Source organism: Erinaceus europaeus, chromosome 9 (genome assembly GCF_950295315.1).
Source record: "Erinaceus europaeus chromosome 9, mEriEur2.1, whole genome shotgun sequence".
Classification (NCBI taxonomy): Eukaryota; Metazoa; Chordata; class Mammalia; order Eulipotyphla; family Erinaceidae; genus Erinaceus; species Erinaceus europaeus.
In genome coordinates, this window is record NC_080170.1 from 123258906 (window position 1) to 123277940 (window position 19035).

Genomic DNA, 19035 nt, shown 5'->3' on the forward strand with positions numbered 1-19035 from the left:
GTCTCTCTCTGTTCTCCCTACCACACCTCTTTTTCGATTTAAAATTTTTTTAATTTTCCCTTTTGTTGCCCTTGTTGTTGTAGTTATTATTGTTGTTATTGATATTGTCGTTGTTGGATAGGACAAAGAGAAATGGGGAGGGAAGGGGAAGACAGAGGGGGAGAGAGACAGACACCTGCCGACCTGCCTCACTGCCTGTGAAGCAACCCCCCTGTAAGTGGGGAGCCAGGGTCTTGAACCGGGATCCTTACACTGGTCCTTGCGCTTAGCACCACCTGTGTTTAACCCACTGTGCTACCGCCCGACTCCCTAAAAAAAAAAACTTTTTTTTAAAGAAAAGCAGTGGACTCAGCATACAGGCACCAAGCCCCAGAGATGATCCCGGTGGTGATAAAAAGTCAACCACCGTTTGAGCAGTGATGCTGGAGCGGCGGGATGTCCATAGAGGAGACTGACTGGACATGCTGCTCAGTCGGCAACACTGATCACAGGACAGTGCACCTGCTTAACCGTGGGGAACCCGGTCTGTGCCCAGCCCGCACCCAACCGGAGAAAGCTTCGGGGCTGTGGTGTGTCTCCCTACCATTTCTCTGTCTTAAAAAGTAATAAGGCTAAAACGTGGAGTTAAACCCCGTGTGTACCCATTTCCCCCCCCAAAAAAATGAACATTCTCATTGAGGTTTTCTTGTGGTTCCTTCATTAAAAATGACCCCTAGCGACAGCAGAGGTGGCTTGGTGGGTAGTGCTGGTCTCTGCTGCTCATGCTCTTGATGGGACAGAGACGCTCGCCGGTCAGCCGGGAGTCCCCAACACAGCCGGACGCTCAGCACTGGCCTCATGGGGCCCAGGGCTGCCCTGGGGGAGGCCGCTGAGGGGACAGGTGTCCCTGTGGGGAGGCCTCATCTGCCTTGTTGTGCTGTAGAAACACGAGGGTGGTGCCCCAGACGTCAGAAGCACCAAATCCGGCTGTCACAGCCCCAGTCACCTGTCCCTGTCCAGTTCCGTGTCCTGGTTGTGGCGGGGCGGCTGCAGGACAGCTGGAGAGGACAGTGCCCTCACCCTCACAGGCACCGGCCACGTCCCTCAGTCCCTCACCTGGGGACGAGGAAGGAGGCTGCGACCGCGCTGTGAGCCGGAGCGGCTACACCCTGCAGAGCTTCAGCGGGAAGTTCTCTGTGATGACGTGGTCCCCGTGGAGAAGCACCACGACGTTGACCTCGAACTCTGGAGAGGGAGCACAGGGTGGGCCTGAGGGTGCAGGGAGTGACAGACGCTCTGCCACCAACAGAGGCGACTGCGAAATGGCCGGGTGCTTAGTGGACACAGAAAACACGGCCATGGGGCTGGACACACATTACCGTGCACAGGGACGTGGGTTCAAGGCCCCAGTCCCCACCTGCAGGGGGGAAGCTTCACGAGTGCTGAAGCAGGGCTGCGGGTGTCTCTCTGTCTCCCCGCCTCTCTCAATTTCTCTCCGCCCTGCCCTATCAAACAGAAATAAATAAGGCGAGCTTTGCGCGTGGGTGGCGCTGTTGCAAGGATGCTGAGTGTCGCGGTACAGGAAGGGCAGGGTTCCCTGCGTGCCCAGGGAAGAGGCGTCACGGCAGGAAGCACAGCGGCTACGGGGGACAGACCGAGCCAGTGTTCAGAAAGGCGGCAGGAGGGACAAAGGCGATTGTGCTGCGGCTTCAGTGTGTTGAGCCCGACTGCAGATCCAGGGAATGTTGGCTAGTAAGAGGTGCGAGCACTTGAACTTGAAGAAGATAGGAAAAGAAAAGAAGGGGGCAGGCGGCGCACCTGGCTGAGCGCACATGTCACAGTGTTCAAGGACCTGGGTTCGAGCCACCAGTCCTCACCTGCAGAGGGAAAGCTTCACGAGTGGTGAAGCAGGGCTGCAGGTGTCTCTCTCCCTCTCTAGCTCCACCTCCCTCCTCAATTTCTGGCTGTCTCTATCCCATAAAAATAAAGATAATAAAAAAGAAACAGACACAGAAAAGAAAAGAAAGGGCCAAGTAATCCAGTTCTAACTTCATCTTGGATTTACTATGAAGACAATAAAATCTTGATGCCTTTTTCACTTCAAAAAAGAAAGAAAGAAAGAAAGAAACAAAGAAAGAAAGAAAGAAAGAAAGACCTTGCTAACTGAAGAGACAGGTTAGGGCAGGGCCAGGACATAGATTTCCCAGTAAGCTGTGTGTCTTGTGAGTGAGTCCAGGTTCAATCCCCAGCACCATAATAAGCCAGAGCTGAGTAGTGCTCTGGTTTAAAAATAAAGTGGCCCAGCCGTGACATCATCTCCCCAGACAATAACTAGGATCCACCTGCGTATCAGATTTCAGGCTGGGGGGGGGGGGGACTAGTATAGCCACAGGCTCTCTGGAATGGAACTAAAATATGCCTACTAGCTATCTACAGAATGGAGACCCCTCCCCCAACTCTTCATCTGCACTACTCCAGCCTTTAGATTCATGATTAGTCAACAACTTGTCTGGCTTTGTATGTTAACTCTCTTTTCAGCCACCAGATTCCAGATGCCAGCATGATGCCGACCAGACTTCCCTGGACAGACGACCCCACCGATGTGTCCTGGAGCCCCGCTTCCCCAGAACCCCACTCCACTAGGGAAAGAGAGAGGCAGGCTGGGAGTATGGATCAACCTTTCAACACCCATGTTCAGCGGGGAAGCAATTACAGAAGCCAGACCTCCCACCTTCTGCATCCCACAATGACCCTGGGGCCATACTCCCAGAGGGATAAAGAATAGGAAAGCTATCAGGGGAGGGGATGGGATACGGGGTTCTGGTGGTGGGAATTGTATGGAAATGTACCCCTCTTATCCTATGGTTTTGTCAGTGTTTCCTTTTTATAAATAAGTAATAAAAAATAGGAGACAGTGTACCCACTTGAGCACACACAATGCTTAGTGCAAAGGTTCAAGCCCCTAATCCCCACTTTAGGGGGATACTTCATGAGCAGTGAAGCAGGGCTGCAGGTATCTCTGTCTCTTTCCCTATCTCTCCCTCCCCTCTCAATTTCTATAAAGAAAGAAAAAGTGGCTGTCTGGGAGTCGGGCAGTAGTGCAGTGGGTTAAGCGCAGGTGGCGCAAAGTGCCAAGGACCAGCGTAAGGATCTGGTGTGAGCAGGGAGTCACAGGCGGTGAAGCAGGTCTGCAGGTGTCTGTCTTTCTCTCCCCTCTCTGTCTTCCCCTCCTCTCTCCATTTATCTCTGTCCTATCCACGACAACATCAATAACAACAACTACTACTACTAAAATAAAACAAGGGCAACAAAAGGGAGTAAACGAAAATCCACGCAGAGCCCCAGTGATCACCCTGGAGGAAAAAGAAAGAGAAGGACTGACTCGGGCCACTCTGACATACACCCTGAGTTTATTTCCCGGTGCTATACTAAGCCAAACTATAAAGGAAAAGCCACATATGCAAGGCCCTGGGTTCAGGCCCCGCCACCGTACGAGAAGGAAAACTAAAACAGAAACAAAACTGCCCGCTTGTAGTCCTGGAGGTGGTGCAGTGGATAAGGCTTTGGACTCTCAAGCATGAGGTCCCAAGTTCAATCCCTGGCAGCACATGTACCTGAGTGATGTCTGGTTCTTTCTCTCTTTCCTATCATTTCTCATGAATAAATAAATAAAACTTAAAAAAAAAGAAAAAGAAAAAGAAACAAAACCGCCTGTGACATGTTCAGACCTTGTGGTGAGATGTCGGGAGAGCGACAGCGGGAAGTGAGGGAGACACGGGGTGGGGCCGGCTGGGGAGTGGCCCCGAGGTCACTCGGCACCTCAGTGTGCCCTGGCCCCGGTCAATGCCCAGCACCTGGCACTCACCCACTTTGAAGTTGGTGGTCTCCAGCGTGGGGCAGGTGAAGAGGCGCGGGAAGGTCATGTGGATGGGGACCGGCAGGCCCCGGCACACGTCGCCGTCCGCGATCTGGATGTTCTGAATCTCCGTGGCATCCCGGGCGTAGCCCTCGGCGCAGCCTGGCCGGGGAGGGGCTCGTCAGGCGGTCTGCCCCTCGCACCCCAGGCCGCCCCGGCCCGGCCGCCCAGGGCCTCACCGCACGTCTCCACGCGCACCAGCTGCAGCTCCACGCTCCGCACGGCGGCCTCCGAACTCTCCACCACCAGCTCCCCGGTCAGCGGCTGCGTGAGGGCGCAGCTGGTGGAGTCGAGGCGCCCCCGGATGAGAAACTTGGGGAGCAGGGCTCTCTGCGGGACGGCAGACGGGGCAGAGGGGAAGGAGGGTGTCTGGACCACTTGGGAGCTGTTTCGCACAGCGGAGCTGCTGCCCCCAGCGCGGTGCGGCAAGAGAGGTGGCCACGAGCGGCCGCGACCCGGCAAGGCGGCGGCATCTCAGTGGCCTCCAAGGCTTTGCACCCCGTGACCCCACGACTCCCGGGAGAGCCGCCAAGGCCCAGCTCCATCCTGCTGGGGGCTCGTCGGGCCCGGCAGAGCTACCTGACAGCCCCCCGGGCCACTGGTGGGGGCCAGCCGGGGAAACTGGAGCAAGGCAGCATCCCAGGGAGCTCATGTCCCAGTACAGAGGGGGCCAGGTCGACCACGAGCCAGTGTGAACTCTAATAAGGACCCCCACCCTTCCCTCCCGCTGGTGCACCTGTGGCCAGCATGCAAGCTGGACCCCCACTTAGGGATGGTCGGCCCCCCGGCTCGGGGGCCGAGGCTGGCAAGTGGAAGGCGGGAGCGGGGGCAGCTCTGGCGGCCATTTCAGGGAGTCTGAGCTTAGAGGGAAGCCGGGGTCCAGACCGTGCAGGTCAGTGGGGTTTGCAGGGAGGGCACTGACCGTGAGCCCTGCCGCCGGCCATCCCGCCCCCAGCCCACCTCCTTAGTGCCATACTCTGAGCAGGGAGTGCACTGGGGGAGACGCCTGTGGCTGTGGGTTCGAGCAGGGCAGGAGCGGCTGGCCCCACCTCTTACCTCCTTGACGTTCTGCAAGGTCTCAGGCGTGATGGTGAAGTCCACAGGGCTGGGTGTCAGCCTGCCCTTCTGCGGCTACAATGGGAGGAGGGACCCAGTCAGCAGAGGCCGGTCTGCCCTCTCAGACAGATGGACAGACAGACAGGAAGGAGCAGTGGGACGAGGAGGCGCTCAGGACTTGGGGCAGGACCCACAGACGCCAGGCACTGCTCTGCCGGAGAGCACTGTCAGGTGTGGTGTGTCGCCCACAGCCCTGTGAGAGGGTAGACGCCTCAGGCTCCGAGGCCCCTTTCACGTCAGAACTGACACTGAGACCTGGGGGCCAGATGCCGGATGGTGGTGCAGCGGGCTGAGTGCGGACATCAGCGCCCAAGAACCCCGTTCCCACCTGCGGGGGAACTTCACGGGCAGTGAAACAGGGCTGCAGGTGCCTCTCCCTCGGTCTCCCCCTTCCCTCTCTATTTCTTTCGGTCTCTATCCAAAACAAATGAAAAATAAAAAAAAGAAACTGAAGCCTAAGAGACCTGTCCTATTTCTCTTTCTTCCTTTCTCTCTCTCTCCAAGGAAGAGTGATTCTGGGAACGGGGCATGGCATGCCGATTACATTTACATTACAATCCCTTATTCTTATGATCACAGTGAGTCTTATGTTTGGTGGGAACAGTTGGGGATAAGCTGCCCTGGTCTACAGATTAATAACAAATGACCAGGATACTCAGTCACTGATTCCCGGAGGCCCAGCCCGGGATACAGGCCCTGATGACTCACATTTCCAAGAAACAGAAACTGAAGGAAAACCCAGAGTTCAGCAAGTTGGAAAACCAGACAGAGGGTCCTCCCGCAGACCAGCACCTACACGTATGACCAGATGGGGACCAGCTACCCCACGGTGGTGGACTGTGGTTTCCTCCCTGTCTTTACCGCAAATATTGACCTAAGCCCACTGACCGCCCTTTGCACTATACCGGTGCCTCCATGCAGGGTGACAGAAAAGTTAGTATTAATGGCACTCATGTATCCTGGTATAGTTTGCCCTTTTTAGAAAGATCAGCGAGAAGCAGACCTCCTTGGTGTTTGCTTCCTCTCAGAACACGTTATAAATTATAGACCCAACTGATGCATTTGTGGCGCACCAGGTACAGAGACTGCGGTAGATCTAGAGTCCCCAATGTAGATAAATTAAATTAGTAAATATATTAAAAAGTAATGAGCCAGAAGAGGTATCAGGAATAGAAGACATACATACACTTTTAAGAAAATTCCTCAATCAGACATATGTTGCCCCCCTTAGAAGCCAAAGCCTTAGCTTACGCTGCCCCGCCATGATTAAGGAGGGAGTTAGATTTTTACAATAGGGAGAAAGTTAAATTTTTACAGAGAGCTCCTACTCATGAATACATTGCAGGTTCTTCCCGCAGGGCTTGACACTCCCTTAAAATAACCACAATTATCAGAAATGCTTTACTTTCTGTTCCAGATTCCTGCTTTCAAAATATCATGTAAACGCTAAAAAAAAGTATATAAACGCTTGCCTAATAAACACTGAGCTCAGATTCACCAACCAATAGAGTGTGGTGTCTGTCTGTTCTCCCTCGCGCCGACTCCCGACCCACCCGGGGCTCTCTTCAGCAGACCGACAACTCCTGCTGCTCCCCTGCCTGAGCGGTCCGTCGCACTTGTTCAGATGGACAGACAGACCGACCACAGCACAGAAGCTTCGCCCACGCACGCGGTGAGCCCAGGAACTGAACCTCTGAACCCGTGTTCACCTGAGCCCTGCCCTCACCCTTTCATTTTTTTTTAATGTGGTACCAGAGAATGAACTTGGCCTCTCGCATGTGACAGACAGCTGGACAACCCTCACCCCAACTTCCCATTCTTCATATCCTGGAAAAGGGAGAGGGAGAGACACCACTGCATTGCTCCACCATGCAGGGTGCTCCCTTGAGGTGTCTGGGCTCGAACCCAGGGCCCCAGGCACTGCAGGGTGAGCTGCCTTCCAGGCCTTCACCACTCCTTCCTCCCTGCTGGCACTTGAAGGAAAGGTTGATACACTGTGCCCTTGGCCTGGTGTAACTGGGAGCAGTGCCCCCGAACCCCCTCCCGGGATCCCCCCACCGGGACCCTGCCAGGCTTGGCTTACGGTGGAGTGGATGATGAATTCGCAGGTCTTGGTCAGGTCCTTGGCCAGCAGGGACTTCCGCAGGTCACAGCGCAGGGTGTACTGGACGGGCCGGAAACGCCACGTTAGTTCCCAGCTCTCACCCCCGAGTTTGGCTCAGAGACACACGGGGACACAGAGACACACACACACACACACACACACACACACACACACGGAAAGCCAGGCCTCCTCTCTGGGGGGCGGCAGTCACCCTGAGCCAGGCCAGCTCTAAGGGTGGGCAGAGCCATGGGGTGTCTCCTCTCTCAGCACCCTGCACAGCACCCAGGGAGCCCATGGAGGGTGGGCAGAGCCGTGGGGTGTCTCCTCTCTCAGCACCCTGCACAGCACCCAGGGAGCCCATGGAGGGTGGGCAGGGCTGTGGGGTGTCTCCTCTCTCAGCACCCTGCACAGCACCCAGGGAGCCCATGGAGGGTGGGCAGAGCCATGGGGTGTCTCCTCTCTCAGCACCAGGCACAGCACCCAGGGAGCCCATGGAGGGTGGGCAGGGCTGTGGGGTGTCTCCTCTCTCAGCACCCTGCACAGCACCCAGGGAGCCCATGGAGGGTGGGCAGGGCTGTGGGGTCTCTCCTCTCTCAGCACCAGGCACAGCACCCAGGGAGCCCATGGAGGGTGGGCAGGGCTGTGGGGTGTCTCCTCTCTCAGCACCCTGCACAGCACCCAGGGAGCCCATGGAGGGTGGGCAGGGCTGTGGGGTGTCTCCTCTCTCAGCACCCTGCACAGCACCCAGGGAGCCCATGGAGGGTGGGCAGGGATGTGGGGTGTCTCCTCTCTCAGCACCAGGCACAGCACCCAGGGAGCCCATGGAGGGTGGGCAGGGCTGTGGGGTCTCTCCTCTCTCAGCACCAGGCACAGCACCCAGGGAGCCCATGGAGGGTGGGCAGGGCTGTGGGGTCTCTCCTCTCTCAGCACCAGGCACAGCACCCAGGGAGCCCATGGAGGGTGGGCAGGGCTGTGGGGTCTCTCCTCTCTCAGCACCCTGCACAGCACCCAGGGAGCCCATGGAGGGTGGGCAGGGCTGTGGGGTCTCTCCCTCCCCCTGAGGTAAAGAGAGTGAAATGCTTGGTCCAGGAGTGCTGGTATCCAACACAAGGTCCTGCCTCAGTACCCCGCACCCCAACTATGGGGAACAAATACATAAGCAGGTCAGGGAGACAGCTCATCCGGGAAGGTGCGTGCCAGGAGGAGTGTGGCCCAGGTTCAAGTCCCAGCAGCGCTTGTGGGGACTCCAGCAGCAGGGGAGCCTCGGTGCTGTGGAGCCTCTCTGTCTCGCCTGTTCTCTCTAGAACAGCCCCCACCCAATAAACGAGCCCGACTCCCTCCCTGAGGACGACAGGCTCAGGCTCGGCGGGGCAGGAGCGCAGGCCCAGGCCCCACCTGGATGTTGACGAACACGCCGTGGTAGGTCTCGTGCAGAACCCTGCTCCCCTTTCCGAGAAGAGGGACCTCGAAGGGGATCTCCGTCTTGCCGCCCGGGAACCTGCCCGGCTTCACCATCTCCATGGTGCTGCTGAGGGTCTGGATGGGCTGCGAGCAAAGGCTCCTGCTCACCTCAAGACAGAGGAGACGGAGACAGACAGGGGCAGAGAGAGGAGAGAAAAGTACGGAGGGAGAGAGGAGAGAGGACAGAGGGAGAAAGGGAGGGAGACAAATAGGGAGGGAGAGAGGAGAGAAGGACAGAGGGAGAGGGAGGGGCAGAGAGGAGAGACAGGGAGGGGGAGACAGAGAGAGAGGAGAGGGAGGGAGAGGAGAGGGACACAGAGAAGAGCCAGACAGGAGCCAGACACCGGCTGGGCACAGGTAGCGCTGGGGGCCAAGCCAGGAGCCTCAGGCATGCAGGGCCATCTCCCCCAGCGCCAGCGCCAGCGCCAGCGCCAGCCCGCGTGTCTGTGAACGGCCTCGGGCAGCCCCAGCTCTGAGCCCTGGGGGCAGGGTCTGCTGCCATCGGCACAGCCCTCCCTCACCTTGACGGAGTTGTAGAAGGCCTCGAAGACGCCGACGCTCTTGGCACTGAGCTGCAGGTTCACCGTCCCCTCCACGGTCAGCGAGAGCCCCTGGTGCTGCACCGCGTCCTTCGCGGACACCACCACCACGCCGGACAGCACCTCCTGGGGGCGTGGGAGCGAGAGGCCGTCAGGGGGGGCGTCCCTGCTCCCACAGGGGCCGGAGGCCTGGATCCAAGTCTTGGCATCACAGCCTGATCTGCTGAGCGGCTTCCGGGCCCTCTGAGGCCCAGTCGTGTTTTCAAAGGCAGAGAGGAGGCGACCCCGCAGCACCGCTCTGCCAGGCGCGGAGCTTCCACTGGAGCCACACTGGGCTCTTCACCAGGACCGGGCGCCCCCGCCCAGAGATCTCGGCCTCTCGGCCGCGCAGCGACTAACAGAACCATAGCAGTTCCCCGCCCTTAGGGGGCAGGTGTTCCAAGAGCCCCCCCGAGACGCCTCTGTGGTATCCCCGCCCCGCACGCTGGCCAGAAGGGAGCATGCAGGAAGCTGCGTGTGCAGTGGAGACCGCCTGGCGGGGAAGGCAAGACACGCACCCAGGCGGTGCTCTCTGGCAGGGGACCCAAGGCCCGGTGTCCTGGTGGAGGACGGAGTGTGCGACACCCAGCTGGCAGGGATAAGAAACTGCCACAGAAACGTGCTACCGGGAGTCGGGCGGTGGCACAGCGGGCTAAGCGCAGATGGCGCAAAGTGCAAGGACCAGTGTTAAGGATCCCGGTTCGAGCCCCCGGCTCCCCACCTGAAGGGGAGTCGCTTCAGAGGCGGTGAGGCAGGTCTGCAGGTGTCTCTCTTTTTAAAAAAAAAAAAAATTAATTTTTTAATATTTATTTATTTTCCCTTTCGTTGCCCTTGTTTTTCATCGTTGTAGTTATTGTTGTCATCGTTGTTGGATAGGACAGAAAGAAATGGAGAGGAGGGGAAGACAGAGGAGGAGAGAAAGATACCTGCTGACCTGCTTCACCGCCTGTGAAGTGACTCCCCTGCAGGTGGGGAGCCGGGGGCTCGAACAGGGATCCTCACGCCGGTCCCTGCGCTTTGCGCTCTGCGCCACGTGTGTTTAACCCGCTGCGCTACCTACCGCCCGACCCCCACTGACGTGTTTTAAGAATGACTTGACAAGTATGTCCCAGAATTCAAATGAGACAAGTGGATTCCACGAGTGTTAGCAACGAGAGAGCACGACATGAGGCCGGTTCTGTTCTGCTTCTCTGAGGTCTTTATTTTCACGGGAGACAGAGACTCCAGACCACTGCACAGCTCGTGCTGGGACTGGACCCGGGAGGCCTGGGCCTCGGCATGCACGTCGGGGCGCTCCGCCCCCCACTCCGGTCCAGAAACGGGACGCAGGGGGCTCGCTGGCCAGAACTTTGTGGTCCTGGCGCCAACGCGCACTCAGGAGGATGTCGACCCCCACGTCTCTGCGGCTCTGCGTGAGGGTCACCCACCGAGGGAGGCGGGGGTCTGCGGCCTCCTCGCCCCGGCCCGGCCGCTCACTGGAAGTAGCCGCGCAGCGCGGCGGCCTCGGCCGCCATGTCCTCCTCCGCCCGCCAGGCGCCCGGGCTGTCGTCCCTGTCGTGTTCCCGCAGCTCCTCGTAGACGCTGTCGTTCCTGCGGAAGTCGCCCGCCCTGCGGGGGAGGACGTGCACGTGCACGTGCCGCACGGTCTGCCCGGCCTCGGGGCCGTCCTGCACAGACACGGTGAGCGACGTGGCCTGGAAGTGCCTCTCCACCGCGGCCCCCACCCTCTGCGCGGCCTGGAACAGGTCGGCCACCTCGTCGGGACGCAGGTCCCGGAGGCGCGCCACGGGCCGCAGGGGACACACCAGGACGTGGCCCGGAACCACGGGCTTCCTGTTCACCAGCGCAAAGGACAGTTCTGTCTGCAGAAAGACCACCGAGGGCTTGATGAGGTGCTGGCCGAACCGGAAGGACATGGTCTCAGAGGGCAGATCCTGCTCTGCCAGCATCCGCGTGACTCGTGTGCGATCCGGCCGGGTCGACGGGTCCTTGTCCTTGTCCTTGGCTCACCCCTGTGGCACAAGGAGGAAAAAGCGATAAAGCAGCTTGACAGGCGGCAGAGCCAACACCGGCGCCGCCAGGAGCTCGGTCAGCACTCTGATCTCGGTGAAGAGACACTGGAGAGACGCAAAGTCTGCAGATACTCGCTTCGCCCGGAGACACGCGCATCCACTCAGCTCCTACTTGGAGCAGAAGGAGCTCAGAGAAGCAAGGACCTTAGGAACAGAAGAAGGTGGTTCAACCAAGCCAGGATCGTGGTGATGAAAAGACAAGTCTGTCTTTAATTCTTATTTTCTTTATTTGCTTGATACAGACAGTCAGGAATCGAGAAGGAAGGGGAAGACAAAGAGGAAGAGACACACTCTCGCTCTCTATCTCCATCCAATAATAGATAAAATTTTAAAAACATTTAAAAAGGGGGTCGGGCGGTAGTTAGCGCAGCGTGTTAAGCACACACAGTGCTAAGTGCAAGGATCCCGGTTCAAGCCCCCAGCTCCCCATCTGCGTGGGGGGGGGGGTGTCACTTCACAGGCAGTGAAGCAGGTCTGCAGGTGTCTATCTTTCTCTCCCGTCTTCCCCTCCTCTCTAGATTTCTCTACGTCCTATCCAACAACAATAACAATAACAACAAGGGCATCAAAAATGACCTCCAAGAGATTTGTAGTAGTGTAGGCAGCAAGCCGGGGGGGGGGGGGATATATATATGTATGTATATATATATATTTAAAGAGAGAGGCGGGAGGGGGAAGAGAAACAGAGACACACTTGCAGCACTGTTTCACTACTCGCGCAAAGCTTTCCCCTTGCAGCTGGGGAGCAGGGGGGACCGAGCTTGGGTCCTTGTGCATGGTAACGTGTGCTCGACCAGGTGTGCCGCCACCTGGGCCGAGAAGACAATCCTTTTCCTGTTCTCTTTATAAAAAGCCTGATTTTAGGAGAGAAGTGGTCCGACCGGAGTGTCATTTAGCGCTAGCACACAGAGGTGCTGGGGATCGAACCTGTGGCCCCGGCACCTCAGGAAGTACCAGCACTGGGTGGGCTCTAACAAGGGCGACTCGGAGACCGAGCAACGACGAGCCTTGGAGTCCTGGCTGGCATCTCCCGCCACACGCGGACGGGTCTGTGGTCCGCTGTGGCCTCGTCCACGGAGGATGCCCGCAGCCTCTCCGGCTGACCCGGGCAGCGCCTTGCTGCCTTGCTGCCAGCCCGGCGGCCAACTTGGCTCCCGGCTCCTTGGCCTCTCGGCCTTCACAGGTGTCGCCGAGGGAGCGAGAAGGCTGGTCTGACCCTCCATCTGGCCGCCCGGCGGCCGAGCGTTCGGAGGGTCCCCCCACCCCTTCAAGGACCCTCTACAGCCCCGACTCGACCCTCCGTCCGGACGGCGGCCTCCCGTGGCCCTTCCCCGGCTGGCAGCTGCCTCCCTCCCCGACTGGCAGAGACGAGAGCCCCAGAGGCCGGTGTCCGGGTCAGGCGAGAGGCATGCACCGGCAGACAGACGCACACACCAGCCCGACGCCTGTGGTGCGGGGGCCCGCAGCGTGAACTCAGCACCTGCTCCCGGGCAGACGGGGCCTCGGCCGGGACCAAAGGCAGCGCGCGGGCGGGGAGCTGCGGCCGCGGCCGGTGGGCGGTGGGGGTGGCAGGTGTGCAGTCATGTCCCGGGCGGGCGCGGTGAGCGGTGCGGAGACTCGAGGACGCAGCGAGTGGACAGGAGGCCACAGGGGACGAGGCGGCGCGCAGTCAGGAAGCCCAGACTGGACACTCCCCAGAGCCTAAGTGGGCTGCCCGCCCGAGGTCCCAGGTCCCTGCCAGGCCACCCCGGCAGACCGCCACCCCATCAGGCAGGCGGCACAGAGCAGACCGGGCAACAGCCGGCAAGGAGTCACGTGGAGTCACGTGGAGCGCGATGGCACCCAGTTCGCAAACGGGCTTGGACCAGCCTGGAGACCTCTCTGAGCGCAGCCTCACCATGGGTCAGGCCCGGCCAGCCAGCCTTCTCAGAGCGGGCTTCACACTGAGGACACAGGGCCAAGATCGGATGGCAGTTTCGAGAAGGTTCGAGCTTCTCACACAGCCCAGAGCCCGCTCTACTGGTGGCCGCTGCAGCCGGCTCAGGTCTCAGGCCGCCAGCAGCACCAGCACCAGCACCAGCGTCAAGGAAAGGCGTGAAGAAAACAACTTGCTGGGAGTCGGGCGGGAGCGCAGCGGGTTAAGCGCACATGGCGGGAAGCGCAACGACCTGCATAAGGATTCCGGTTCGAGCCCCTGGCTCCCCACCTGCAGGGGGGTTGCTTCACAGGTGGTGAAGCAGGTCTGCAGGTGTCTGTCTCTCTCCCCCGTCTCCCCTCCTCTCTCGATTTCCCTGTCCTATCCAACAACAGCAACAACAACAATAATAACCACAACAATGATAAAATGACAAAGGCAACAAAAGGGGAAAAAATGGTCTCCGGGAGCAGTGGATTCATGGTGCAGGCACCAAGCTCCAGCAATAACCCTGGAGGCAAAAAAAAAAAAAAGAACTTGCAAACCGCCATTTCTTGAGAATTGCTAGGCAGTGTGTGCATCCTCCTGAATTTTTAAAAATATTTTATTTACTTATTTACTATTAGATAGAGACAGAGGGAAATTGAGACGGATGGGGAAGACACAGAGGGAGAAGGGCAGAGAGACCCCTGCAGCCCTGCTTCACACCACCTGTGAAGCTTTCCCCCTGCAGGTGGGGACCAGGGGCTTGAGCCTGGGTCCCTGGCACTGTAATGTGTGAGCTCAACCACGTGTGCCACCACCTGGATCCCCTGAATTTTTTTTAAACAAGGATGACTGAAGACACCGCAAACAATCGAGTCAGAGAAAGTTTCACGAGAGAGGGAGAAAGGCCAGAGCTCCACTCCCATACACATAGCACCAGGACTGAACCGGGCTCCCTGCCACAGAAAAAGAAACTAGGGCACAACTGGTTATTCAAGAATTATTTCTGGGGGTCGGGCGGTGGCACAGTAGGTTAAGCGCATGTGGCGCAAAGCGCAGGGACCAGCGTAAGGATCCCGGTTCGAGCCCCCGGCTCCCCACCTGCAGGGGAGTCGCTTCCCAGGCGGTGAAGCAGGTCTGCAGGTGTCTGTCTCTCTCTCCCCCTCTCTGACGTCCCTCCTCTCTCCTGGCGCAGGCGCCGCCATGTGAGCTGCTTGACACGGTACCAGCTTCGCAGGAAGTTCAGCACGGCTGGACTCTCCAGGCCAAACTGAAACCATCTCGCCTTTTGCCATGATTAAGCTCTGTGTGGTCTTAATAATATTTACCTATGGCCAGACTCAGAGCCTGACCAAATGACAAAAATAATGACAAAGCCTGCACTGCACTCTGTAAGATTGATCATAATGGAACAAGCAGTAGCAGTAATGCAGAATTTTTCAGGAGACCCCAATAGGAAGAAATGTTTTCCCTTTATCTACTCCACTTCCTTTAGTGTTCCTCCTACAATATAGAGAAAGATTGGTGCTTCCCACAGTGGAGGGGCCACCTTACATAACATCAATAATTAGTGGAAAGTTTTGGTACTCGCCTAGATACAATGGGGCTTTTAATCTACCATCCACCACTATGCTCCACCTCCTTACACAGGAATAGAACACAGGAACCTAGGTCTCACAGTGAGCATACACAGAAGATGGATTCTAGCTAGACAGTTTAACTTGGAACAAAATAAAACAAAACTCCTTGATCAAACAGTGGAACAGATTTTGTGAAAAATGGGTTGCTCAATTTGTATAAGGCCCCTAGAAACATAACAAGCTTGAACTTTCTATAAACCATTGTCTTCTGATGCACAGGGCCAAGAGAATGGCATAAAAGGTAGAATATTAATCGTAATCAATAGGACATTTGCCTAGCACATAGGCACATGAAAAACAAAAGACACAGAAACGGTGATGTGATCTCTAGGGCAGAAAGTGCCCCTGGAATGTAAATGTTGCACAAAGCAGGAGGTGTTCCCTACCTGTGCTGTTCTTACTTGGTGATTTTTGTTTCAATAATCAAAGCCTTGGTGATTTTTGTTTTAATAATCAATACCTTGGTGGTTTTTGTTTGAATGATCTAAGCCTTATGAGACTATAAAAATAAAGTTCTGCTTAAGTAAGACAGAGACGTCTGTTGGAGCTTGATTCAGCATCAACTCACTCGTCTCTCATTCTTCATTCTTCGCCAACGCCCCTCCTCCTCCTTCAGGCTGACCCCAAATAACCTGCTGGGGCTGGCCCCCGCCTCTCTCCATTTCTCTCTGTCCTATCCAACAATGAACAACATCAACAATGGCAATAATAATAACCACGAGGCTACAACAACAAGGGCAACAAAAAGGGGAAAAAAAATGGCCTCCAGGTGCGGTGGATTCATGGTGCAGGCACCGAGCCCAGCAATAACCCTGGAGGGAAAAAAAAAAAAAGAATTCTTTCTTTTTTTTACCAGAGCACTGCTCAGCTCCGGCTTTTGGGGGTGACTGAACCTGAGACTTCAGAGTCTCAGGTATGAGTCTCTTTGCATAACCACTATGCTATCTACCCCACTATTTGAGATTTCTTTAGGTATTTATTTTATTTTTTTATATTTATTTATTTATTTATTTTCCCTTTTGTTGCCCTTATTTTTTTTTATTGTTGTTGTAGTTATTCTTGTTGGATAGGACAGAGAGAAATGGAGAGAGGAGGGGAAGACAGAGAGGGGGAGAGAAAGACAGACACCTGCAGACCTGCTTCACCGCCTGTGAAGCGACTCCCCTGCAGGTGGGGAGCCGGGGGCTCGAACCGGGATCCTCACCCCGGTCCTTGCGCTTTGCGCCACGTGCGCTTAACCCGCTGCGCTACCGCCGGACTCCCTAGGTGTTTATTTTTATGAGAGCAGAGCACTGCTCAGCTCTGCCCTGGGGATGGCAGCCAGGCCTGCAGTCCAGTTTGCTAATGCACCGAGCTGCCTTCAGGGGCCCAACAACAAAGACACCGTGCCGTGCAGGGAGCTTGCTGTGGTTTGTTCCGACCTGAAATAGCACAGGACCTCCCAGAAAGTGACCACCCAGTCCCACGTCACGGGTCCCCCCCACCCCCCCCACTCTGACACGCTCTGAAACCCGAGTGTCCTGGGCTGGAGGCCAGGCTGTCATCACTTGGGCCACCTCAGGCTAACTCCCCGGCCTGACCTCCGGTCTGTCCTCGCTGTGGTGGGAGGCCGCCTGGCAAAACCCAGCACCCGACAACACGGGGCAGGGAAGGGGCGGCGGACGGACGTGGCTGGGAGGTGAACGGCCTGGCTGACACACAGCCTGAGGTTCTGGGTGGAGGGGCTCCTCCACGTGCAGGGCAGCCGGGTCGCGCTGCTCGCTAGAGTTGGGAGCCCCACTTTTCTCCAGCGGAAAGACAAGTGTCTCGTAATTACCAGTCTGGGGCGACCCCGTTTCCCCTTCTCAGAGGTCTCAGCTTCCCCTGGACAAGTGACTGGCCCCATCTTTGGACTGGAGCGCTGCTTCTGTGCCCCACCGTGACTGGCCCCCTCCTTTAACATTTATTTACTTGACAGGACAGAAAGAAGTGAGAGAAGAGGGAGCCGGGCTGTGGCGCAGCGGGTTAAGCGCAGGTGGCGCAAAGCGCAAGGACCGGCATAAGGATCCCGGTTCGAGCCCCCGGCTCCCCACCTGCAGGGGAGTCGCTTCCCAGGTGGTGAAGCAGGTCTGCAGGTGTCTGTCTTTCTCTCCCCCTCTCTCTGTCTTCCCCTCCTCTCTCCACTTCTCTCTGTCCTATCCAACAACGACAACAACAATAATAACTACAACAAAAAAACAACAAGGGCAACAAAAGGGAATAAATAAATAAATAAAATAAATATTAAAAAAAAAAAAAAAGAAGTGAGAGAAGAGTGGTCTGGGAGGTGGTGGAGTGGATAAACCATCGGACTCTCAAGCATGAGGTTCTGAGTTCAACTCCTGGCAGCACATGTACCAGAGTGATGTCTGGTTCTTTCTCTCTCTCCTATCTTTCTCATGGATAAATAAATCAATTCTTTAACAAGAGAAGAAATTAGAGAAAAGGGGCGACAGAGAGGGGGAGGGAGGGAGGGAGAGAGAGAGAGAGAGAGAGAGAGAGAGAGACAGGCACCTGCTTCAACACTCACTATGCTTCCCCTCCGTAGATGGAGACTTGAACCCGGGTCCCTGAGCATGGTCTCACACGCACCCGGCCCCCAACGTCCACGTTAAGGATTCACTTTAGGGGGCGAGGGCGACGGGGTGGGGGGAACGGTCTGCCGGGCAGCTGCTGACACAAGGGCTACAGGTTCTCGTCTCCTGGCCGGGTCTGATGTCAAGGTGAGTTGGCGCCGAGGGAGAGCAGCACCTTCCCCCTGCACCCCGCGGCCACAACATGCAGATGGAGGCAGACGTGACCCCTGGAGACAGCGGCTGACGCTCATGCCGAGGGTCCTGCGTCCCCCAGAAGGGACGAGAACGCTGGGGAGACCAGGCGGCTGGGGCCTTCCTGCGTCCGTCTGTCTGTCTCTGTCTCTGTCTGTCTGGTCTACGTGGCTTGTACTTCCTTCCTTCTCCTTCCCTGCACTTGCTCCAAGGAAATGCTCAACTTCTCCCTAAAACACGTCTCTGTCTCTCTCCGGGCGCCCTCCAAGGAGGAGTCAGTCTACGCCCCACGGGAGGGAGGGAACTGCGGAAGAGCCTCAGCCTCAGCGAGCTGCTCCCGTGGCCCCGGCCGGGGCAGCCAGCTGGTTCCGGGGCCCCAGGCTGCAACTCACCCTGACAGCTCGGGCCTCCCGCGGGCTCCGCGAGGGACCCCGCCAGCGCGGGGCGAGAGGGGACGCGGACCCGGGGTCGGGTGACCGAGACCTGCGCTGTCACCCCGGCAGTGAGAGGGCCGGGGGTCCCCTGGCTCTCGGGGTCAGTCAGCGGCGGCCCGGGGAGCCCTGGCCGAGTCGGAGGTCCCGGGGGTGGGGAGGGTTTCCCCGGGCTGTGGCCGGGGTGCGGGTCTCCTATGTCGGAGACGCACCTGCCTCGCCCAGGGCCTCGAGGAAATCGCGAGGCCTCGGCCGCGCCGCACCCCGCAGCCGCCGCTCTCACTCACCCCGGCGTGATAAACCTTGTTCGCGCGCTTGATCTTAATGTCCAGGTTGGTCGCCATCTCCCAGGCGGCGCGGCGGCCCCACTTCCGGCCGCGCGGGACCCGAGGAGGAACCCCGCCCTTCTCTGACGGCGCGGGGTGTGGCGTCACGCGACGGCGACGGCTGCCCGAGCCTCCTTCCTTCCGGCGCAGGGGCGGGCCGGCCGGAGAGCTGTCAGTCTTCGTCTCTCCCCGCCCCGCGGGGGGCGTGGTCACGGGAGCCCCGCCCTTTCCGCAAAGTCAGGCGCTGGATGCCGGAAGTGCCCTCCTCCTCCTCCTCCTCCTCGCCCGTTTACTGGAAGGTGGGGCTGCGAAGGGGGGGAGGGGGAGGCGCGGCTTTCCCGACGTGCATCGCGGCGGGGGGGGCGGTGATTGAGTGGTGTCGCGCGCGCGGGACGTGGGGTTCCCGACAGGCTGTGCGGCACAGGGTTGCTGCGCAATGCCGTCGGTTTAAACTCGCGATGATTAGGGATGGCGGCCTCTCCGCGGTCGCCTCTCATCTTCTCAACCTCCATCTACCCTCAACCGGTCCGGAGGGTCAATGGCCCCGGGGACGCATCCCCGGCGTGCACCGCAGCGCGTACCTACTGCTTCGTCCCCGCGCCGGGCGGGGACCAAGCATCTCGCGAGTGTAAGATGACATCTCGCCGCGCTGGCCCAGGATCCAAATCTCGCGAGAGCCTAGTGATCTCGCCCCGCGTTGGGCTGCCTGGCGCGGTCGCGGAGGTC

General features: G+C 58.0%; 1 protein-coding gene and 1 long non-coding RNA gene across 6 annotated transcripts; one reads left to right on the forward strand and one right to left on the reverse strand.

The window, feature by feature from the left end:
* Window positions 1–674: 674 nt before the first annotated feature.
* Window positions 675–18481, reverse strand: VPS26C (VPS26 endosomal protein sorting factor C). 5 transcript variants are annotated; one of them, XM_060198701.1, is made up of 9 exons: window positions 18271–18420; window positions 9098–9241; window positions 8511–8660; window positions 7095–7175; window positions 4952–5026; window positions 4075–4225; window positions 3845–3997; window positions 1096–1224; window positions 675–916 (listed from the first exon to the last, which is right to left on the reverse strand). In XM_060198701.1, the coding sequence occupies exons 1-8, from the start codon at window positions 18325–18327 to the stop codon at window positions 1142–1144; spliced, it is 894 nt and encodes a 297-aa protein (XP_060054684.1). In that variant the 5' UTR covers window positions 18328–18420; the 3' UTR covers window positions 675–916; window positions 1096–1141. The 5 variants fall into 5 exon arrangements, with proteins under 5 accessions (XP_060054684.1, XP_060054683.1, XP_060054685.1 ...); XM_060198700.1 differs by having other exon boundaries at window positions 675–1224; XM_060198702.1 differs by lacking the exon at window positions 8511–8660 and having other exon boundaries at window positions 675–1224.
* Window positions 16622–17220, forward strand: LOC132540498 (uncharacterized). The gene is made up of 2 exons (XR_009551707.1): window positions 16622–16757; window positions 17072–17220. It is a non-coding gene; the product is annotated as an uncharacterized LOC132540498 (long non-coding RNA).
* Window positions 18482–19035: the final 554 nt, after the last annotated feature.

Coding starts and splice junctions, on each gene's coding strand:
- VPS26C (XM_060198701.1), bottom strand. CDS start 18,327: ATGGCGACCAACCTGGACATTAAGATCAAGCGCGCGAACAAGGTTTAT. Junction 8,661..9,097: donor CCTTCTACAACTCCGTCAAG/GTGAGGGAGGGC, acceptor CTTTGCTCGCAG/CCCATCCAGACCCTCAGCAG. Junction 7,176..8,510: donor GCGTGTTCGTCAACATCCAG/GTGGGGCCTGGG, acceptor CGGCCCGTCCAG/TACACCCTGCGCTGTGACCT.